General features: G+C 38.4%; 1 protein-coding gene across 2 annotated transcripts; it reads left to right on the top strand.

The window, feature by feature from the left end:
- Positions 1 to 3,063: 3,063 nt before the first annotated feature.
- fam117aa (family with sequence similarity 117 member Aa) lies at positions 3,064 to 23,121 on the top strand. Of its 2 annotated transcripts, none has more exons than XM_041266566.1 (8): positions 3,064 to 3,643; positions 9,021 to 9,163; positions 13,209 to 13,304; positions 14,549 to 14,662; positions 16,821 to 16,952; positions 18,116 to 18,266; positions 19,001 to 19,151; positions 19,392 to 23,121. In XM_041266566.1, exons 1-8 carry the CDS (start codon positions 3,511 to 3,513, stop codon positions 19,606 to 19,608), a joined length of 1,137 nt encoding a protein of 378 aa, XP_041122500.1. In that variant the 5' UTR covers positions 3,064 to 3,510; the 3' UTR covers positions 19,609 to 23,121. The 2 variants fall into 2 exon arrangements, with proteins under 2 accessions (XP_041122500.1, XP_041122499.1); XM_041266565.1 differs by having other exon boundaries at positions 9,018 to 9,163.
- Positions 23,122 to 24,851: the final 1,730 nt, after the last annotated feature.

Genomic DNA, 24,851 nt, shown 5'->3' with positions numbered 1-24,851 from the left:
AATGTATTCCACAATCAGGGAGCACAGTGACTAAAAGCTCTCTCTTCCTTCCCTTTTGTGCATCTTTGTGGGAGGCACAGCAGATTCTAGATCACGTGGAGGAATGTATACAAAGGATACTCACTGACACAATAAAAAGGACCTGTAACAGTGATCGAATGATTCTTGGTGTTAGATCTCCTTCCCGACCTGAGAGGACACTATGTTAAAGGAACAGAGTACCCTTGATCAAATGGCATGACAATTTATTCCTTAGGATAGGTGGAAGTCAGTCATTTAGGAAGGGGGCTGAGCTACGAGGATTGAAGGAGCATCCGAGGGTTGAAGGAGCGGATGCGCATGTTAACCTAGGGGTCATGAATGAGGGTATATATAGGGGGGCATAGCACAAGTGATCTGTTCCTTGGTAAATGGTTAGTGTTTTAAACCTATAAGGAATCTATGTTGCTGTATTGTGAACCGTGAGTTTTGTCTTGTGTTTGTTAACTGTTGTCTGTTTTTTAATAGACTACCAGTAGCACGATCCGGAGCTGTTGTGACAGCCAGCATAAACCCAGACATACACCGCAACCACCTATTCACTATCACTAAGAACTGTGTTTGTGTTTTGTGTTTAGTGTTGGTGTTTTAAACTGGACTGTTGGTTGTGGGTCAAACCCGTGGGATTTTTACAAACTAAGTGATACACGCCGCTGTACTCACTTCCATCATTTATCATTTTCAGGTGTTTCCCACAAGGCTCTGGACAATGATGTAATTTCAATAAACACCCTTGCACCTGTTAATTACTGTCTGTGTGATTCTTACCTACACTGCACTGCACTGACCTGCATCCACTCACCACTTTGCTAGAGGACCCTTTTCATATAAAAGGGAAACTGAAGCATATTAAAATTCTGTTAAAGTGTGATAGCATAGGAACCCATTTCCCTTTATTCTGTGCAGATGTGCAGAATTAGAAAACCTGTTTTTTAAATCTGTATGTTTTATTTTGTATTTATCCAAAGAACAGAACTCCTTACAAGGGTTACTCCAAAGATCCATTATGTTAGTGAGTGGTTATCATATCAGACCACACAAGGAATCCGCATTTCACGGGTCAGACCTGAAAACTGACATTAAAACACGCAGACCTGCAACAGTCTGCATATGTTTGCAGCTATCCTCCATCAATGTTGGGTTCTTAATTCAAGTTGCAAATTATATATTTTTTAATTAATATTGTTGTTTTTATTTTTCTTTCATTGATTCAAAATGTCATTTTAATAATTTAGGTAGCAAATAGTCGGGGCCAGTATTCCTGTTGATGAAACTTGGGCCCTATGAATTTATGTAAACGTGTGTTGACATGAGTGTGAAGACAGATCCAAAATTGTAGACTGTTGGCCATCTTCATTTTACAGTGTCTAATATTTTGGTAGGCCACACTTTACATCTGTCAAGAGAACCACAAAACCAATTGTGATGAAACACAGTCAGGACTTTTATGTTGCTGAGACTATTAGTATACACAGATATATGGAGCTGACTGCATATGTCACCATTTTTCATGTTTATGGTAAGAGAAACACTTTATTATGATTCATTTTGGTAAAGACACACTTTTGGAGAATATCAGAATGTGGGGCTATATGGAAGTGCCTATCCATCAGTATAACTTCACTTTCTTCCTGTGTTACAGGTACTAGCATCCCACCTGAACTTAAAAGCAATGCTGCACACAGTCAGGAGGTGGGGTCCAATAACTTGTAACACAGGAAGTGAAAAGGGGTTGGGTAGTGTAGTCTTCTGGGGTAAACCCTTGCTTGTCAAGGCACCTCAACAGTCCCTCACAAGTATTGTCGTTGAATTAAAACAAATTATTGCAAGACATATATATATATATATATATATATATATATATATATATATATATATATATATATATATATATATATATATATATATATAGTTTATATCACCTCAATTGTGATTATTAAATCCACAATCCAAGTTTTTAAACAACTAATCTATATGTTTTATTATTATTTTTTTATATAATAGATTACTGTGCACTTGCTGTGCACAATGCTACAGTTTTGTACACATGAAAATGTGAAAACAAAATAGCAAAACCGGAATGATTTAACAATTTTACACTTTCTGACTGGGATGAAAAATGAAGGCTGAAAACTGGGACACAGTTTTTCCGGGACGTGTTGTAACCGTAGTCATTGGTTAATTAAAAGGGGCAACTGTAAGTGTACATTGGGCACACAGTTAATTAACTCATTTAATAGGTTTCTCTTAATAAGGTTAATTACAGAAGGAAACCAAGTACTTCAGCCGACAGCATTGCTGTCAAAGAGCAAAGTAGAAGGTGTACGTGCAAAGTAAGAACATGTTTTTAAAGCCTGTTACAACTTTGGACACTAGCTCTGTGTTGACAATTCATTTGTGATGTGAACAGCAGGCTGTTTGCAGTCTGTAAGTACCAAAACATCGACAATGAACACAGGATATCACTGAATGAAATAAGCGTCCCATAAATCATTTTAACGCACAGAAACAGGCACTGATCGAAGAGTTGTTATCCTTCATATTCAGATAGTGTTTAGAAAACTAAAAGTTGGCTTATTACGCCACCTAAAGCGATATGTGTGCATTGCATCTTATTGTATTATAGTTCTATTGCTTTGATTTGACCCAATGAATCCAATAACATGTATTCGTTTATTTGATATACAAAACTATTGCCTAAAAAGGTGGCCCCAAATGTCCTACTGTACCCGAAAATAATCAATTATTTATTGAGTGAAAAGTTAATCACCTGTTGTCATTTCCTTTAGTCTGTGAATGGCAACCTCGACGCCCAATTATTCAAAAGTCCTTATTAATATTAATAGAGGAGGTGGATTCGCAGAAGCAGATGGGCCGTCCTTCAGGTGAGTGATGTTGCTTTCACCAATAGAATTCAAGCTGTATTTTCCAGAAGCCAATGATGAGACGTTATTTATCCGAGCTCCACCCATTGTGGTTAAATTGGAGCACACGTATAGTAGATGTTGTCAGTTTTGGGCAAAGTGAACATTGAGGAGGTCGGTGGTTGGGATGGGGGAAAAAAGTATAGTTAGTAATTGTGTATACATTATTAATTAATGAATAAATAAGTTAGTATTTAAACTGACCGCACTGTCCGTGCGATTTTGAAAGTCGAAGTTCAGCCCGGGCCGGAATACAATATTACAAATATTATTATCCTCACAAAAGAATTACTTTTGTGAAGCGTACTGTACTGAACTGAAGTGTGTATGACGTATCGGTTAATCGACCCCGTAACTTCGCAAATTTGTGCAGTTTGAAAGTTTTTTGACTTTTCAAACACTAGTTTCTCGAGATATTTGAGAGAAATTCAATGTTTTTTGTTAGTCCTTAGGGGCTTTATTTTTGTTAGAGTCTCGTGTTCTTTTATTTTTTTAAACCACCGACAAAGGTGGCTGTGTGTGTTTTTGGTGACTGTTAGTCGATTACATGTCGGGCAAAAACGGTCTGGTGGTGGTTCGTGGGGGAGGTTCGGCGTTACAGCCGCTGAGGGCCACCGTCCCCTTCCAGCTACACAAACAACAGACTGGCAACAGGGAATACAGCCGGGCAGGTGCCACGGGTGAGTATTTACTGTGTGACTGTATTCAAAGATCGATATGCATTGTTCTGACTAGTTATTTATACTATTGCATACTAAAATATAAAGTACTGTACTGCCAAAGAAAGTTGAAATATTTAGTCAGGAAAACCATAAGAACAGTTTTTATAAGGTCCCTGCGGTGCAGTCCCTCTCTCCTCAGTCTTCATATCAGAAATGGCAAAAATAAATAAATGTACCTTTTTATAGTAAATATGTATTTTATTGACCCCCTAAATTGTAAGAGGGCTGAGATGTTTAAATCTCTAGATAAAATTGTTGCTTCAAAAACTACAAAGATCTGCTTCACCCTGTTTTACATTCTGCGGTAAGTAATAACTAAAAGTTATTTCATGCATACTTGTATGTTGTATTGTATAAGTTCAGTAATGCACTGGTGTGTGATGCAGGGTGGATTGGGTGCCTTTCATGAAAGTATGATATTAGCCTTTGGCTTAGTGCTTTAAGTCCAAAGCTTAAGCAAACCTGACTGTTTCATCTTGGTTTCTAACCCCTTCCTGTGAGGTAGCTCACATGGCCTATTTGCCGCTACATCACTGGAGTGGAACTGAACTACACCACAGGAAGTTATTTTGTACCAGGAAGTAGCATCAACTTTATCTTCTGTGGCGTTGTCTGTTAAAATGTCTGCATATTTCAATTTAAAGTATAAAAATACAACCAAATGCAAATGTCTTCAGCAGAAGAAAATGGGGACCAGTGCTATTGCTAGTAAGGTAAATGGCAATTTTCTTTTTACTTTAAGGATCTGAACTTCAAAATGTTTGTCTGTCACACTACCTGGTGAGCAGATTGATTTTTTTTTTTTTCCTCCACTTTACAGCACTGGAGAATTGACCTAGATTGCATGAACCACCTATCCATGGTTATCCTGAGAGTACCCATAAAAATAGATGGTTGATATAAAATGCTTTTAAAAATCCTGCTGCCTCCTGTTAACCTGTCGAAAATAATTCAAGATAACTAAAGCCCCTTTCACGCTGGCATGCTCTACCTTAGTTGGCACCTACCTGGGTCAGGACCTGGTGACATGTGGGTTGGCGACACAATTTCACACTGCTTTTGATAAAGCAGGGTTGACCTGGGTGACAGGCGCAAGTACACAATGTGTGTATCAATGCCCCGGAAGCAGCTTGCTGTGGACGCTTCCATCCAAGCTTCTCTGGATTGAACAATCGGCCCAAATGTTGATTAGAGCAAATGTTTCTTCATCCCTCCTGCAATCTGGCTTATGCTGGGTCTCAATCAACAAATATATGGCTAAACAGAAATGTTCCTTGCGGAAGTGAAACCTTCACGTAGGCGTGCCTGTTTATTTCGTCAGCTCACGAATGGCTGTCATGCATTTTGTCTCTCTCAACCCACATCTTGAGGTGGGTCGCTGGGACACAGGTAGGAGTGCCAGTGTGAAAGGGGCTTAAGATGTTAACGTGTGACCATTGAAAGTTTCATATTCAGTTTTATAAGGGTGCTGCACTATACAAGCTGATGTCCACTCAACGAGAGGGCAGAGCAGCTCCCCATGAGTGAAAACTGGCTTGTATCTTACACAGCACCCTGTACTATATATTATAAACTACAGTTACGTAGGAATAATTAAACAGTACAGCTATATTTAATGTGTCATTTCCATGGCTGTATCATATCAGTGGCAGGGTCTAATATATAATATCTTCGGAAAACTTCTTGTCCTGTTGTGATGAAACCTTTTGTTAGGACATTCTTTACCACAAACTATTGATAGTGTCAGGATCTGAGGAAAACTGGAGTTTCATCTCTGTGTCTTTTACATGTGTCCTCCTCAAGTGTGAACCGTTAATTTTTTTTTTTTTTTGGAAAACTACAAAATGTAACTTGGAGATATAGCTCAACTTTTTTTTTTTAAACATTTTTAAAATTACTATAGTTACTGTAAATTACAGAGTCTATAATGATGCTCTCTGCAAAGATTCATCAAAATATTGTGTGTGTGTTTTTTTTTTTTTTTTATTATTTTTAAATAAGGTTCAATCGCCCTAAATTTCCAATAGATTCATGTCGGCAAGTAAGGTGTTCCCGCTGCATATAAATGCATAAGAACAGTTGTCTCGCAGTCATGTTCAATTTTAAATTAAAATATGATTCCCTGGAGAGCATTCTTTCCTAGTTTACCCTTCTGATAACTGTACTTCATCAGAAACCAGGCATGGTTGGCTTTCCAGAATATTTAGGACATTTTATAAAGTTAGTTTTAGCTGCAGATGCGCAAGATTCTCTTATGAACTAATTAATGTACAACAGAGTAGAATGAGGAGGTGTTAAACCATTTGGGACACTACACCTTTTAACATGTAAATACACCCATGTGTAAATCAGTATACCATTCAGAAAACCTTTCTGTACTAAGCAAGGAACCCTGCAGAATTCTTGCCATATTTTAGAGAAACTGTTTATGTAACAGATGTCACTTTGAACAAAATGCAAGTCTCAATAAGATGTTCTTTGACCCGGAACTGGCTTGAAAAAAAGAAATATACTCCAAATGTTTATGACTCAATGGTTTGGGGCTTAAAACTGAGCTGCTGTTTTGAAAATGTTCACCATGGATAACACAGCTTGTCTTATAACAGACCCCTTTACAACAAGAAATGCATAGTGTTATTCGTGGTGGACGTCTACAAATCTCGGCTCAACGTCATGCTGTTTTTTTTTTTTTTTTATAGAACCGTTGTTGAAGCTAAGTTGCCTTGCCAAGTACAATGCTGTAGAAAAACATCTTAAACTGCTGCAAGCACAACTGCATGTGTGCACAATAGTAGTTGTACTGGCATTTTAAAGATGGCTGTGGACAGATAAAGAGGTTTTGATCTAGGCCAGTCTAAAGTGTGAAGAAGGAAGCAGTTTTGTGTTAAAACTTGTGGTATGTGGTGTTGTGTGGTGTGTTAGGGTGTTTTGTGTGTGTGTCAGTGGTATTGGTTGCAAACCTGTTATGTTATGGTGAGCTTTCAAGTTGAGTGTTGGATACATACATGTGGTCATCTAGGTCTAGAGTCCTCCAGAGTTCAGAGGTATCTATAAGCGCTTTGTAATGGTGTCCACTATGAAAGGCGATATAAAAAAGGAATATTGATTGATAAATTAAGTAGTTCAGGGTACAGGGAGGCTGCAGACCAGAACTGTGCATCCCAATAGAGCATTGCCTGTAACTTTTGTCTTTGCTGTTCTATTTAATTATATATGCTTTTCAATTCAAAGCCTTATACTGTATATTATGTGTTTGGGCCTTGATCAGCTGTTTGACTTGTCTTACTCGGCGTAGAGGCTGTATATTCTCTCCTCCGCAAGTACGTTGCTGTACCCAAACAATCAAAGCCTCCTGGAGCTTTGTCGCCTTATTCTAGGCTGCTTTGTAACTGTTAACCATATTTAGGTCGGTGATAAAATGTATGATTATTTTGTTGACACATAAATATGACAAGAATTGTGGTGGAACATTTATTTCTGGAGCTGTACATCTGTATTAAACTAGCCTCTCCTGGCTTTTGTCTGTACAATTGTGGAGGACAGGAAAAAGCTGCACATTTGGAATGCATTAACAAAGGCTACAGTATGTATCATTTAAGGTCTGTTAGAATCTCTCGGGCAGAACAAGAAGTTTACAGAGCTGACATTATGGCTATTCCATGACAAATCGCCCAAAACATCTGACACCCTCAGTGCTCAGGGTTTTTGTGTGGGAATTGGGGATTCATCTCTGCCGATCTTGTGTGCCTATAAAGTGTGTGTAATTTCAAATGAAGACACTTAACACAAGTCTCTAGGTCAAATAGTTTTTGAGTTAAATATGAGCTCTGGTTTTGGTGTAAATCCGAGGGAGTAGGGTGTTCCCTGTTGGTTGTTTTTGTCGCATTCATGGCTGTTCAATACATACTGTACAAAAGCATATTTTGTTCAATGCAGTAATATCCACTTAAAGTTGAACTGCCTTGTACAATTCTTAAGTGTAACACTTAAAGAAGAAACATGCACGGCTTCCTTCCAGAATGTGTGCCCTGTCCAGCACAGGCTGTAACTCTAGATGAAATCGCCAGATGTGGTTTTTATAACGGCCTGTTCCGGCTGTAGTGTAGCTGGGGATTAAACAGAGCTCTGTTGTACCACTTGAGTGGCGTGGTTTTGATACCATCCCTGATGTAATGCACACACCTGCTAAGGATTATAAACTAAATATATACAGAAATCTCTGTGGACACAGACTACTCATTTGGTTTGCTTTGATGGTCATGGGGTCATACCTCTTGGCTGCTGCACATACACAGTACCTGAAAGGTTAAATTTATTTGTATACTGTTTGAGTTGTTATCAGATGATAGCAGTTCAAAACATCTATAGAAGGCTTGGAGTGTGTGATTTAAAAGTTTGGTACAAAAAAATCAAGGCAGTGATCGTGGGACGCACAGACAGACACATAAGGGCCCTCCCTTTTTTTTTTTTTTTTTTGTCAAGAATCTTGATTATCAACTGTACTTTGATACTTGTTTAGACTTCCCTGCAGAAAATCATTAATTTGCAAAGTTACTCAAGTGGAAGCACCATCCAACTGAGCACCTACCAACAGACCATCTGAAGCTCTAGTGTTATATCCGAAATGGCCTGACCGATCTGTCTGCTATTGGGGTTTCTCAGAAATGTGATAACTTTGCAGCAGCTGAAATGGTACCTGTGTTCTAAAAGGAAGAGCGTGATTGCAGTTTATGTGAACATTGCTTTGAGGTCAGGATGTGTTCCTTTGCCTTTTATGAAAAGATAAATTACACCAGTAAGAAACCAGTTTGCAAAATAAACAATGTGGTTCCTCCTTTTTCACGTGTGCTGGGGTTTATTTAATTGTTGCTGGATAACAAGCTCACATTGCATTGCACTTCAAACCATTTCATTCTTTACTACAGGTTTAGTCTACACAAGCTGGCATGTATTCAAGGCAACGGACTTGGGTGTAAAGACTAAAATTCGTGATGACGAAGGTTTTAATAGCCATTTTTACCTCTTGGCACCAGCAGTGTTTATGATGTCCCCCTTATGCTTCATTATTTGCTTGTGTTAACACTCATAAAAATGAATAATGAACTACAGTTATAAATATGCAGATTATTCAAACTGATAACAATCATGTTATCTGTTTCTCTGGTTCGAGAAATAAAAGCGGAAGAATAAAATAATGATTATAGTGCATAGGCAAATTTTAGACACACCCTACTGGTATATAAAAGATTAGTTATGGATTGGTTCCTGACTCTGTAACTTTGCCCTTAGTGTGCTTTGACTTGTGACCTTTTCCTGTGGTTTTTCTTTTAAGCAGGTGAAAAGACCAAATCTCGCCCACCGAAGCCACGCATCAGACGCACCCTGTCTCTGGACACCATCGTGGGCCCTTATTTGCAGGGACAGTGGCCAAGGGAGCTGGAAGGACACGACCTGTACTTGAATGACAAGGCTACTCAGGTATGCACACGAGCACACACACACACACACACACTTCCCCTGACCCACTCCTTCTCAAACGTTATTTCAAGTGACGTGAGCCAGTCAGGAGTGTACAGCTACAGCCAAGGTTTTGCATCCCCCTATAGAATGAACTAATTTGCTTCATAAAGTCGCATGAAACCTGCTGAATAATGTTACTATTAACATCTTGAATTATATACTGCTTTGTAGTTTTCCATATACTTAACAGATAACTGAATTGAAAATGTGACATTTTGAAAATCTAACATGAAATACTGTACTACTATTGTGGCTTCCAGTAGACTTTTGCAGTATCATTTTGTAGTTGTTTTGATTACAGGATGTTAAGACCTAAGTGTGTGTGTCTCTTTTTATCTATCTATCTATATCTCTATTTATATCTATTTATCTAATTAGTATATCTATACGTATATATATATATATATGATATATATATATATATATCATATATATATATATATATATATATATATATATATATATATATATATATATATATAGTATCATATATATATATATAATGTGTATATGTATGTATGTTTAAAAGTTATCAAATATACTTGTGAAACATACAGTAGATTTTGGCCTCTGCAGTAGTAATGGTACAGTGTAAGAATGTATTTGTACATTTAGTATTTATTGTATTTAAAATGTTGAATAAGTGATAATTGATCATCACTAATGCTTTGCTTCACAATATCCATGGATAAAAACAAGGTCTTGTTATATTGTTTTATTATTCCATCATCAGCCACCTCCAAAACCAAAACATTTCTATACTTCATTGTACACAGACTTTCTAGCCAGTACGGAAATAATTGAATCGTCAGCTGCTGTGTGTGTAAATGCTGACTTACGACAGCTCTAAAAGTATTAATTATGGTGGCATGCTGAATTTTGCATTGCTTTGATGTTTTTAAAGTACATCTCATTTATAATACTGAAAACTCACATTTTAAATACATTAATAGCGTAAGTAATGAACTGCTGACGCATATCTCAAAATAATGCAAAAAGGATGACCAGTGATGCTTCTGCAGTATGCAGATAGAGTTTGATACCTAAATGCCAGTCGATGGAATCAAATTGTTTGCTTGCGAGACTGACAAATGATTGGTAAATATGGGGTTTCTTGTATAAATATAAAAAACTTGATTTTAAACTGCTTTTTAATTTTAGCAGTATTAGCAATAAAATGTATGTCTGGGAGCGTACGTGAGGTTTTTTTTTTTTTTTTATAATCCCACAATATTGAACGCAATCATATCAAAATATCGATATTTAAGTAACTACTAAAACAGTGTATATTATTGCTTTTATGTGGCTTGTTTTTTTAATTTCCCAAATAATGATCTTAACTTCCAGATCAGAGCCACTATTTTGAAATCCTAGCTCTTTGGTCTTGTCATCTGAACCTAAGAATGTGGTCAGAACCACGGGCCTCGAATGCAGCGCTCATTCTGTCTGATGCGGATTGAACTGGGATTTTAAGTCACTTTCAACTTGATCCTAATGACAAATTGAACATTCCAAAACCACCACTGGAGAAAACCAAAAGTTTCTGTAGCTTTTGCAGTTATAGTGAAGTTCTTAAATATGTAGTCCATTGCTAAAACTATTGTTGACTTTGAGCCTCTGTAGACTGTGTCTTAGTGAAGTTGCTACTTGCTTTTAAGAGAAGGAGAGGTTGTTGTTGTTATTATTATTATTATTTCTTATACGCCCTTATCCAGGGCGACTTAAAATTGTTACAAAATATCACAGTGCAAAGTGTTGTATTATAAAATATCACAGGTAAGAGCAATTATGAAGGTACAATAAGATCAAATTCAAGTAAGAGCAAAATAAAGACTAAAGAAGTAAAAGCGAGTTTGAAAACGAGCAGTTAAAACTTATAGTAAATATTTGCTCGTGTAAGACAATGTAGTAAGTGTGATAAATGGAGGCAAATGATTTCAAATAAATGCAACACTTCCATGCAGCTAGCAGAATCTAGTAAATGTCAAGTTAAACCCCTGGCAGGATTGAAATCTGTGACCCTGTGTTAACCTTTAAATGGTTCCAGGAAGGGTGTCGGAGCCCAAGGCGTGCCCCACATTCATGCAAAGCCTTGCAGCAGCGTTCACCTTTAGTCTTCCTGCAGCAGCAATGGTTAATTTGCTGCTGGGTGCGCTGCCCTTCTGCAGTATTCTAATTGTGTCCCACGCACTGCTCTGTGTCTTTTGTATTAACGCTGTATTTTTTTAGCTGCTAACCACCAAAGATGTACAAGAAAAGGAGGCAAACTGCAGATTAAGTAATGCATGCAGAGTGTAAAGGTGGGAGTGTCCAAACCCTCTGGCCAGATCTGGTTTCTGAGATGAGCACAATAACATCATGCATGCACCCCCACATATTCCATACACCAAATATGTATATAGTATGCTTTTATTAAACACAATCTGCTGTAAATATACAGCATTGCCATATACTGGGTGTGTAAGACTGTATTCTTTCCCTTTTGTGCTTAAACTTTGCAAGACTGGCTTTCCACAGATGTTTGGATTAGGTCTGTTGCATGCTGTTTAACTGCTTATTGGCTGGCATCACAGACCCAAATGTACTCCTTGTACTACCTAATGTTACCAAAGGTAAGGTAGTCCAAGAGTGGTGCTTGTCAGGGTCTGACACTAGCCGTAAATGATTAAAGTTGTAAGAATAAACCAATTTTTAGATTTTTGGGACGGTGTTTCTTATTTGGAGTGATTAGATTACAATAGGTACCTATCTTTCTAAACACTAAGTAATTCCAGATCAATTTTGAAAAGCCAGTTCAGGTTTGTGCAGGAAGTCTTGGAAATGGTTGAAGACTATTTTGATTCAAATCAAATTTTAAGGTAACATGAACATATTCTACCTCCCTGTAGTGCCTGGACTTGGATGTGTGCAGGGTCGGGCGACAGCATAAACCTGTGATCCTGTTGGTCAATTTTTCCAAACCCAACTTAAGAGGGAAATGTCTTTGATCTTTTTAGTTTTTAACTTGCAAAAAAAAATTATGCTGAGTATAAAATAACTGTGGGGGGTTGTTTATTTTATTTTTAAAAAATATACAAGATAAATGACTTTACACTGAGTCTTCTATTAAAATGTGCTAAACTGGAATTGGCTGAATTACTTTATTCCAAATCCTACAAGACTAATAAGAGCTTGCATGCTGTGGTTATAATAGAGTTGGAGAATAAAGACCCTGGTAAGGAATGCATCTGTGTCAAAATGCTGCTTGAACCCTTGAGTATGTGAAAGTGTGCAATGTCAGCGCTACACTTTGGCAGCTCTGCAAAATGCCTCTGGTATCTGAAATGACAGTGGCTTGCCCACATCCTCCTTTTAACTTTGGCTTTTCAGGTCATTGTAGGTTTTGCTAAATTGGGTAGTTCTCTGTTTTGATTTGATATGTGCAAGAATGTGAACAGAGGGTTTTATAACAGTACACAGCCAAGTGAAAAGACTAGTCCTGATATTCTAGTGATCTGCAATAAACTGGGCGGTGATTAACACATTAGCTACAGTGTGCTTCCTGGTGGTTTTATTTTCGGTGTATTTCTTAATACTGTTAACTTGGTATGAGTCTTTGTCTCCATTATCCTAAGTGGTGCATTGTTCTTGTGTAAAATCCCTTTGTACGTTTTATCACACCCTGGTCACTTTTCAAAACCTGAAAGGTAAGCACCATTTTGGCCTGTACACAGGTGTCAAACATGCCTTCCCTCAGGATCGCCAGTGTAACTGTTAACCTGGCCACCTGCAGCACTCCAGATATCTCAGGCAATGAGTTTCACTTAAGGTTTTCTAATGAGTAGCAGAGGATGCGGAGCACTTGCTTCTCTAGCTGTCGTTGAGTGCTGACACAGGACAAGCCATGTCATTCTTTTTACAGGCAGTAAAGAGGGTGTTTTGCATTATTGGTTAATAATTGGATTGTCAGACTCTTGCTATAAATCCATTACTATGCAAGGCTGACCTCTCTCTCTTCTATCAGACCCCCAGCTTTTGGTTTGAGGATTCCCCTGGAAGGAAAGGCTCCAGCACCCACAAACGTTCTGCATCCTGGGGCAGTGTGGAGCACCTGCGGGAGGTAGGGAAGGTGCTGCAATAGCAGCTCCCTAATGGGCTGCTTAGTGTTTGGTGTGGTTGCTGTTCGGGTTAATGTTAGATTGACAAACCATAGAATGTGTTGTGTTTTTATCCCTCGTGTCCAACAGTGGCACCAAGAAGTATGTGGACTGTGACACTAGTTTGAATATTCACAGTTTCCTACATTACACAGTAGAGAATCAGTTCTCAAACTAATTGGGACCGACCACTAGTTCGCATAAACAGTTTGTATGACTAATCGAACAGGTATTGATAACAATTACTGTACATTTTAATAATGTATACAATAAAGTTAACATACACAAGTACCTACTGGTAATATATAGCTAGTAACCTATTCTAGGTCACATTAAGCATACAAAATTACAAAGCTTTACAAATCATTAAATTAATGCAATTCAGTAAAACTAACACCTACAGTTAAGGTAATGAAATACTGTAATTAAACGTACCATATATCAAACTTTGAAAATCGAAGAATACAATTCAGTACAACTTTGAAATGTTTGTATACTTTTGATACTTGCTTTTAAGGCATTGTAATAACATACAATTGAAATTAATAAAATAAAAGTGCTTAGCTGGTCCGTGACAGACAGGATCTCCAGCCCTTACTGATGAAATAGAAGAAAAATCAAGAACGAGGTGACCTGTTTTAATTAGATTAACTTAAAGCACACCATGCTCCATCTAAGGTTTTGGTGGACTGATAATTGTGTAACTTTCATTTGTCTCAGTTTGCTGGTCCTTTTTTTGGCAACTAAGCAGAAGCTGTGTGCGTAATACACCACACAGTTCATCACGCGATCACAGGTGCACTCAGTTGGTTAGACAGTACAGTTGATCAAAGAACGGATAATTGAGACTCTACTGTACTTGTAGCCCTTTATTTTCTTTTTTGTATTTTTGAAAACACATGGAATAACTTGTACATAACCACATTTTTATTGTTCCAGACTATTGTTCTTCATTGAATCATAATGATCAAATTTAATAGTGCAATTCACCACAAAAATACTAAGAGTAGAAAAGTTAGTGTTGTGAAATACCTTCAGCTGTTCAATTTCAGGCTCACTTCTTGCATTAAATATATAATTCATGCCCTTAAATTGACATTGATGGTTGCGTATGGGGAATATGTCTTTTGAATGATCTATGCTCAGTTATCCATACAGGTTTTGTGTTGGGTGTCCTTGTTGTTCTAACTCTGTGGATCCTTCTCAGATTGCCAAGCTGAAGCAGCAGCTGCAGAAGCGGAGCAGGCAGGGTGTGCGGAGCGTGTGGGAGAGAGAGCACCACCACCCACTTCCTGGAGACCACAGCCTCAGCATAGCGCAGGTACGCAGCCCCGCACACCCCCCACCGGGGGACATGCAGCCCCGTACACCCCACCGGGGGACATGCAGCCCCGCACACCACCCCGGGGGACAGGCAGATCAGTGTGTGGCAGGCAGCACTGCGCACACCCAAGGGACAGGCAGATCAGTGTAGGTACGCAGCCCCGCACACATCCGGGGGACATGCAGCCCCGCACACACCCAGGGGACAGGCAGATCAGTGTTGGGCAGGCAGCACTGCGCACACCCAAGGGACAGGCAGATCAGTGTAGGTACGCAGCACCGCGTACACCCAGGGGACCATTCAGTGTTATTCAGTGTCTATTTCATGTCCACAAGTGTTTTAGGATTGAGACATTATAAAATATTAGGTTTTGAAGTGTATGTAATTCAATATGTTAACATACCATTATTCAGCATGCTTTATTCGACTTAATTAGCTAATTCTATAGCCATAGCTGTATATTGGAGTTCCTCTTATTATATCAACCTTTTAAATGTGTTAAAATTTAAACATGTTTTAATACTAATGTTTTAACATTTAGGAAATTACACCGAATCCACACTAACACTCCTAAACAAAATAAGTAGTTTATCAGGAGAGAGCTGCTTTGTGTGGTGTTCAGTAAGTGAGCTTGTAACGGTTGGCTATCTGGAATGCCAGGCAAATGCATAATCTACCATTTTTAATTGTCACCAAACCGCTACTAGGATATAGTAATTCACTTTTCTATATGTGACACCACTACACCCTATATATGCCCAGGGAATAATAACTCTGTAATTAAGATATATAAACAGGACAGAGGAGGGAAAAAACAGTTAAAGAAGAAGCACTAATGAACCATTCAGTCCTCAAGTTTTTTTTATTACACTCAAAGTAACAAGCAAGCCTCTTAGTTACTGACACAGGGATCTAACAAATGAAAATACTAGTCAATTACCTCAATCTACCAATCACACTATTAATTAACTAAACTGAGCCCAACAAATTATATTGCACATTATTATGTATTGCACATATGGTTATATTGCATTTAGATATTGAACCATTTAAATATGAATATGTTTTTACACACTTAATAAGCTCGTTATATTACACATAAGTAGCTAACATATTGCACATAACGTTTTTTAAAACAGTGAGCATGATAGATTAATTAGCCATCAATTAAACAAAACAAATCTAATGATTGTCTCAAACCACCGAATTAAAAGTACAAGCAACATTTCAATTTCAAAATCAAGTGATCAATCATCATGATTTAAGACCATTCATTATGCTATATTGTTTCTAATTGTTCTTACCCAACACTATTCTTAACTTGCAATATTCAATAAAACTAAAGTCAATGGCTTACCTATACTATACAAATATAAATAATAAAACTATATAGCATAACTAATAAGGTTGCAATGCATTGCAATACATTAAACAAATTACACTTTCATACCATGTAACCCAGCACAGAATATATTCATTAAATGTTCGCAGGAGTTCCAGCACCTTTATCCAAAGCAGCAGGAGAGATGAAAGAAGAAATAAAATGCATCTGTGCATAAAAACGAGTCACATTAAATTTCCATTAACTTTAAAGCAATTAAGCTGGTAGTATGTTCTCCTTTTCCACCATAATCAAATCAGCATGAAAGTTAAGATAGTTCAATGAAAAAACAATTGTCCCGATTAGGAAACACTAATTGTAGAAAAGTTTATTTTCTCAAACCCGATGTAGATTCGGCAGCAACACGTCTCCACAGGTTCCACACACACTCCAGCCACAGCTCCCACTGCAACACAGCTCACTCAAGTAATTAGTTATTTCTTCCTTCACTATATTCTATAAAACATCCAACAGCTATGCTTGAAAAAGTAAACAAAGCACAGCTAAACTTGTTATCTTCAATAATGTGCCGCCGTATTTTCAAAACTGCTTTCTCAATCTCTCGCTCTCTTGCTCAGCTCATATCTCCCGCAGCACACCTCACGCACAACTTCCCGTCATGCAACAGTGCTAGCTTTATATCCCTGTCCTGCAATCCCAACGTTACGTAATTATTATTTTTTTTTTCTTAAAAGACAGCAAGTAAAATATAGCTAGACAAACTGACACATTTACCTATCGTCACAAGCTTCTCCTCTGACCTATCCTGTGCAGGCGCCTTCTCCCCCGGGCCCCCAGACCCCCATGTCTAGGCTGACCCCACGCCTGCGTCAGAGTGTGGAGGGACTGAGCCTGGAGCTGGAGGGAGTGTTTGTGAAACAGCAGGCTGAGAAGGAGATCGGCAGGGTGAGTCTTTTTCTCTATTTTGTAATATGTAGTTTTATGAAATACACAACCTACTCTATCGCGGGTGTCGGGGTCCAGTATAAATCCGCTATATATCGTGGGCCACGATATGGCAAAAGACCCATGGAAAAACAAATAGGCTAATAAATGCTGTACAATCACTCCCTCGTTTTATCGGGAGCGTCAGGGTCCAATATAAATCCTCTGTTAGAACGAGGGCAGTGAGTACATCAAGAAACAGATAGTGTAACTGTAATAAACATTTAAATGCATTTTACTGTTTACAGATGCAGTATAGAAAATGGTCAGTCACTGTGTGCTACATGGCCAACGGTAAAAAATATGTGCATTGCACACTGCATTAGTATTACTAAACAAAATTACATGAGCAAATCAAAAGTAAACTTTTTTTTTTTTGTCTGTCTGTTTTATTTTTTAAATCGGTAACTGTTACAATAGCGTCAGTCAGCGCAAATCGGGAAAGTAATCTGACTTTTTTTTTTTTCTGCTTGTTTGTCTTGTTCACATGGTGGTTCTGAAGACGTTTTGAGCTCCTACAGCAAATTCAACCATCAAATGGTCGATCGAATGCGGTGAATAATATCCAGAGGCATGCGTAGTTACTGTAAAAATGGGGAGCCAACTCCAGGACCGCAGTATATCCAAACTTGCAGTATAGGGAGGGGTGATATAACACTGGGTGGGTGTACTAATTTGTGGTGAGGATGTAGAAAGTGTTATAACTATATGGTTAACAATGTCATATTTGTGATGAACATATAGGCACCCAAATCTGGCCAGAAAACTTCACATCCAATTGTGACAAAGCTTGGTCAGATCATTCTTTGACACATTATCGAGAGCCTCTCCATCTGTATTTATGTACCTGTGTATATCGGGCTTTTTCTTCTATGTAGAAAACCAGTACTGCAATTGTGGTGAGACTTGCCTAGGACATTCTTTAGCACAAGTTACTGAGTTTTGGAATTTAGGGATATATGGAGGAACCTGTCCTTGTGCATACATCGGCTATAGGACATGTTCATCTGTTGCTTCATGATCTTGAGATCTCTTATTGACTGGGGACGTGTGCTGCTACCCTGCTTGTTAGTTCATATTGTGAAACTCTGTGTGCATTGTCGGTTTCTCTGTGTTTCTGTCAGATCCTGGATATCCCCGATGGTCACCGCGCTCCAGTCCCTCCCCAGCACTACAGCAGAGACTGTCAAAGCGAGAACTCCCCTGCACCCCTGTCCCGCTCCCCCTCGCCCTGCCTCGGCCGTGTGAGAGACACTGCTGCAGACCTGGACATAGGTAGGCACTGCAGACACACCACTGTAGTCTATTTGCACTATTGTTCACTGCTTTTACAACTTCATTTGTATGTTTGTTACTGCAGTTAGTGCAATTGTACTTGTACAAAATGTTTTTTTTTAAATATAGAAATCTACGCTTCATCGACTAATCCTTTACTATTTTAGTTTTGTGTAAGGTTTTAAGTTTGAGCAAGATACACAAGCATTTGACATCTGTACAATATTTGTCTAAGTTGTATTGCTGTTGCATTCAAAATTAAGTTTTGAGAGGTCACACAGACAAGCTTTTAATTCACTTTAAATATCCCTGCTGTCGATATAGCGGAAGTCCCAGTCACATTTTTTTAAAATGTATGTGGAGAACCAATTGTGAAAGAATTTTGCAAGGATTATCAAAATATGGGTTTATATGGAGGGCTGTGTCGAGCTATGTACCCCAGATGTATCCCAGCATGTTGCATGTGCATTTTCACATTAATCTAGAAAAAAAACGGTTATTCAATTATTATCAAACTTGGTAAGGACATGTATCAGGATCTGGGGATAATACATGCCATTGTGTGAATGTAGGTCATATTGATTACCTTTTATACTGGTAGCTGTACTTTTTGAATTCTCAGCTGTGGTAGGGGATGTTTATGTACAGTAACAAACTTTAAGTGCAGCACACTGTTGGGCTAACATACTGTGAAATATATGCCTCCACTGAAGTGTGTGATTGTTTTTCTTCAGGTGCAGTGTCCTGCAGCACCTCTACCCCAGATAGTCGCTGCCCCTCTCCTGTGCTTCTCTTCTCCTCCTCCCCCAGACCCAACAACAGCTACAGCTTCAAGAGGGAGCCTCCTGAGGGGTGTGAGCGAGTGCGTGTCTGCGAGGAGACCAAGTGAGTAAAAGCCATCTGAACGGGCAAAATAAAGAGCAGAAGCTAAACAACCAGTAATGAACAAAGTTTTTCTTGCATTTGCCGTCCAAAGCTTGTAAACAAATTGTCTTCCCAGCTAAAAGTGCATTTTGGGAATATATACAGTGGTGTTTTTGAGCCTCCTTTCTTCAGATGAATGGAATACATCTTGATTTCACTTGTGCTTTTCTAATCAGCCTTCCACTGTTGTACTCTTGCCAGACCTCCCTGCCTCGGCCAGGCTTTCCTGCACTCCTGTCCTGACAAAAACAAGGTGAACTTCATCCCCACGGGCTCCGCCTTCTGCCCTGTCAGCCTCCTCAAGCCCCTCCTCCCCTCCATGGACTTCCTGTTCCGCAGCCTCTCCGTTTCCCCGAGCGGGAGTGGTGCATCTTGTCCGGCGGGGACTGCGGGCGGATACCTGGGTCCGGCCATGTGAACCAGCTCCTCCAGCACATGGGAGGGATCACAAGGAGCCTTCTGTCCAGCAAGGGGGCAGAGGATACTACACTACGGCCAGCTCTGTCTGAGCACAGAACTGGGAGCTGACGAGCCTCGTTTGCGGCTTCAGAGTATAAATGCACTTAGCTGTTTTTTACATATATTGTTGAAGCAGGAGAAGGGAGAAAGGGAGGGAATCTCTGTCAACGCAGATACTCCCGTCTTTCCTTGATCAACATTTCAGAACTGCAGCAGGTACAGAATGATGCAGCAGGCTTGTGGGTTGTTTTTGTTTTGTTTGTTTTTCTCTCCCCAGTCTGCCCACAAGTTAAATGACAAATATGACCTGATCTAAAACACAGCTTGCAAGGGTGGTAGGGTCTTCCAGTAGTTAGTGTTGTACATAATTTTGTTTGTTGTATTTTCTCAGTCTCTTATGTCAATTGGAGTAGAAGGGGGTGAGGAGAATATCATGTTGAATAGTCTGCAGTAAACTATCTATACCGAACATGGTTAAAAACACAGCACATGTGTACATTTGTATTTATCTTTATACGCCAGTGTAACATTTTTATTCATAGCCTGCTCCTCCCCCCCCCCCCCCCGAGCCAGTACTTGTTATGAAGTGCTGCTTACTGGCTTATTTTTCTATCTGGTTTGTTGGTATGGGAAATGAATATCACTTAAAGAAACATAATTCAATGTAAAATTCCCATTGCAACCAGGCTACTGATACTCTTTCTGCTCCACCAAAGTCAAGTACTTTTGATGCTATGTCTTTGTGGCTACTGTTACTTGGTTCTAAACAAGCCTGTATTTGGGGAAAGCTTATCAAATAACTGACAGTGTTACAAAATGTATCTTTTGTAAGGCAATAAAAGAAAGGCATTGCCCACTGGCTAGGTATTACTTGATGCCAGTAGTGAAGAGAAATTTACATAGATTCCTGTTAATATTTTGCACTTGATAAGTTTTATAGTTTGCATGTGGTTCAAATAGGTGTGTTCATTCACTGTTCATTATATATGCTTTTGAAAGCAGGGTGATTTAAATACTCATTTACATTAGATGAGAAAGTTGTCTTGTTGGTAGAATATTCCTTTGTTTAAAGTTCTTGGTGTTTGAGTCCAGTGCCAGTACTGTATGCTTTTCAAATATAAATACAAATCTGTTTCGATCCAGCTAGCAATGTAATAGTTTTCATACAAGGTACTTTTAATTCTGTGTTCCATTCTCGACTAGTTAATATGCATTGCTTCTATTCTCCTGACAAGGGAACTCTCATTGCATCCTTAACTTTCCCCTGTGCTGTTTGCACATGGGAAACTTTTAACTTCTAATACTCAAATTATGCATTCTGAGGCAAAACTATAAGGAATTCAATCCTATAGACAAATGGTTTAACTATTGCCTTTATCAATGATTTACAAAGTGGCCCTGCTAGTCAGCCACTGGATGATTTGGATTCTAGCACAACGTGTGAGTGTGCTTGTGTGTGTTTCAACATCCCATCTGTGCTGGGGTTATGAACTACGAAGATCACCAACATGAACGTTGATCTATGTTTTAAAATCCTGTTTTAAAGGACCGAAACATGCCCTGGCAGCACATACCCGATCTGCCTAGCATGGCTAGGGAATGAAGATCTGGGTCTTTGTTTCCTGTGTACTGCTCTCTTTTTTTAAAATGAGGTGTGTAGTAAACAGTTCCTCAAGCAAGTACACGACAACTCAAAATAATTCTTATTTTAACATGGGACACTGTCACACACTGACCCTTCTGTAAACATTGGATGAAAGCAATGCACAGATAGCACAAAACTGACCACTCTCATTGGGACTGGCAGGTAACAGCAGTGCACTGCTGGGGGCACTAGCTGAAACTTTCTCTGCTTTATTTCCTTATGAAGTTTTACATTTTTGTATTTTTGATTTGAGTGTTTTGAAATTGCTTCAGGTGAGGCTTTTGAAAAACATTGAATGTTTTTAGACTTGCAGAAAAAATACTTTAAATGTTAGATTAAATGTTAAAAGGTCAGCAAGAGGTGTCTGGTGACAGCATAGTTCCTTATTGTCACCCCGAGAGGGTGCTGTTTATGCATTTCAGCATATAAAGTATGGAGGTCATAGTGACAAGCGTGTTGGTTGGATAAAACCAGTGTTTGTTTTTTTTTTTGTTTGCACAAATAAGTTGTATTTCGGAGAACAAATATGTGGGTGTATCAGATGACTGTTTCTACAGACAGACTCGATGGAGCCCACATCACATTATATTCTAGAGGATTTTAAGCCTAGAGGATTTTGTTTTAATGTTTAAGGCTGTAGTAATGTAAACTGGTGGTTATTTAACCAGACTTGATCAAATTACTGAGAACCAAACCCTGTGCATTTGGTCCTCTCCGTTTTCTCTTGTCTCTCTATAGACGGATAGATGGGTTAACTATTTCACAGGGGGTTGTCCCTGGCGCTTGAAAGCTCAAGTTATTTTACAAGAATGTGTTTAACTTATTTAACCCTTTCATACAACTTTCTGTTTTTATTTAAGTGACATGGGAGACATTGACTTTAAAAGATAGCATTTGTCTGAAAATAGCATTTGTTAATATAAGATTAAATGGGGGAGCATCAGTTAATATTTTGAGCCTGAGGTGTTTGTCTGGATTTAAAACCAATGAACCTGTCTATTCTGCAGCTCTAGTTGTGTAAATTATGTAGTTTTATATAAAGGCATTATTTATTTTTTCTTTCCTAATCCTTTAAAAAACAAAGTCTGTTTGTTCAAGTATTATGCTAGCACAAAGATGTGGGTTAAGTTTTGCAGAATGTCTTATTTTTTTGGTCTGCATATTTTAGTCAGAAATTGAAGGGGCATGTAGTTCAGTGTATTGAATTTGTTTATTTTCTTTGACACCTGCATAGTGCAGAGAGCACTGATGTAGCTTTACTGAAAAACATATTGGGAAATGTAACCGTCAATTTCCATCCCCTATGTCTGTCATGTTTTTTAAGGTTATGTTTGTGACTGAGTTGAGTCTGACTATAAACTGTTATCATCCTAAGTACAAACTTTATTATAAAAATTTAAAAAAGCCAATTTGGTTAAATGTTTATTTAGAAGAGTTTGGTGTTAAAGTTGGCCAAATATTTAGAAAAAAATTAAAAAGGAGAAATATGTACAGGTACTGTTTTGAAGTTAAGATTAATTATTGTTTAGCTGAGGCTTAGTTGAATTGTGTGGCATGGTTTTTCTAAACAGAATATTTATTGGGTATTCTTGCTATTCTTGGAAGCAGCAGGACAGTGCTATTTTAGGTTTTCTTGTCTCCAAAGGCCCATAGCAGTCAGTATTTTTTGCAGTGTGGACTACTACTACGATCAAGCATTGCATGTCTGCATATATTTTGTGAAAACTATTATGCTATATATAAAGTTGTTAACATCACTGCAAAAGCAGATGCGGTCTTTTAGTGCTGTAGCATTTGTTGAATTGTTAATAAATAAAATTAAACTTTTTTTATAGCCTTTTTTTCTTGTGGGGGGGGGGGGGGGGGATTTGGGTCTTTTCTTCACTGTCACTTGGCTCCTTGGATTACATGACTTGTTCACTTGCTGGTCTCTGGTAATTGTGTGTTGCTATCAATGTTTTCCCCTTTCCTGCATCTACTGTAATATTCAATGTTGGGTTAACCATTTGTAAGGAGATTGAACCACAGGAGCACAATCCAAAGCTTTTAACCAGAATTTAAATTCAGTGTTGCACGTATGATACAGTAATTTACCTCCCACTGTAGCACATCATGTTTGTAATGCAGCCTCACAGACCTCAGTCGGCACTAATCTACTGTAACATTAGGCAGTCCAAGAAAGTGGGTATGCTGGTCTATGAAACAAGAAATCTGTTGCTAACCAGGTCCACAATTTTGAGTTTGGTAATGGTGTATGGTTCTATAAATTGATTGGCTTTTCTACATACAACCAACTTGGAAATTTACATGGTTAATTACAAATTTTAAAGTTAAGAAAAAAAAAGCATTAGATATCTTCAAAACAATGAAAAGGGAGGAGGTGGAGATAAAGTTGCTTGGTCTAACAAAAGGCAAGAAAATGGCTTGTAAACCTGTGTTCAAGGTCTTACGCAGCACCTCATTCATGATCGGGAGGGACTGAAATCCTAGATCCGATCTCAGTAGACAATGTTTTCTTGTGTGACTGGGGTTGATACGGAAAAAGAATGACTGGTATGCAAACAAAAAGAAATAATTGAAAGTCTTACATAAAATTACGAATGCCACAAAACGCATTTCTCATGTCCATATTTACTTTTTTGTAGCCAAGAAAATTGAATTTGTATCAAAGTATTCAAGAATTCTTTAATTGTATAGAGGAACATACAGGAGTGAACTATGCACAATTAGTAATCTTTCTTTCCACTGTATGTAATAACATAATTTATTACATGAAATATACCATCATGCTGTCTAGATGTTTATGGTGAATATTTTAAACAATAGTTTTTTTTAAATCGGTTGCTGCTGATAAACAATGTGCATTCTAATAAAGCTGTTATGATCAAAATACTTACTACTGTAAACTATTATAAAAGACGAATACCTGTAAAATAGAATTACTGATATTAAATGTTAATGGTTATTTCTGATAATATAATTAGAAATTGGAAATAGATTATAGATAGATAGATTACACACACAAACAGTGCCTATAGAAAGTCTACACCCCCTTGAACTTTTTTCACATTTTGTTGTGTCAGTGCCTCAGAGTTTCATGCATTTGAATGAAGATTCTCACCCCCCCCCCCCCCCCCCCCCCCCCCCCCCCAACTTATCTACACATCATACTCCACACTGTTAAGGGAAAAAAAGTTATATTAAAAATACAAAACTGAAACATCATAATTGGATAAGTCTCCACCCCTGAATCTCCTGAGTGTTTTTTTTTTTTTGCATACTTCAAATGGGATTCAAGGTGGGCTTTCTTGAGTAAGGGCTTCCTTCTTCCCACCCTACCATACAGGCCAGATTTGTGGAGTGTTTGGGATATTGTTATCACGTGCACACTTTAACCAGTCTTGGCCATAAAAGCCTGTAGCTCTTGTAAAGTTGCCATTGGCCTCTTGGTATCCTCGCTGATCAGTCTCCTTTTTTCTCAGCCCTCCAATTTGGAGGGACGGCCTGATCTGGGCTTGGTCTTGGTGGTGCCATGCACCTTCCACTTCTTAATAATC

The sequence above is a fragment of the Polyodon spathula genome, chromosome 12 (assembly GCF_017654505.1).
Source record: "Polyodon spathula isolate WHYD16114869_AA chromosome 12, ASM1765450v1, whole genome shotgun sequence".
Classification (NCBI taxonomy): domain Eukaryota; kingdom Metazoa; phylum Chordata; class Actinopteri; order Acipenseriformes; family Polyodontidae; genus Polyodon; species Polyodon spathula.
Note: the sequence above shows the minus strand (reverse complement) of the source record. Positions and strands in the feature narration are given on the sequence as shown.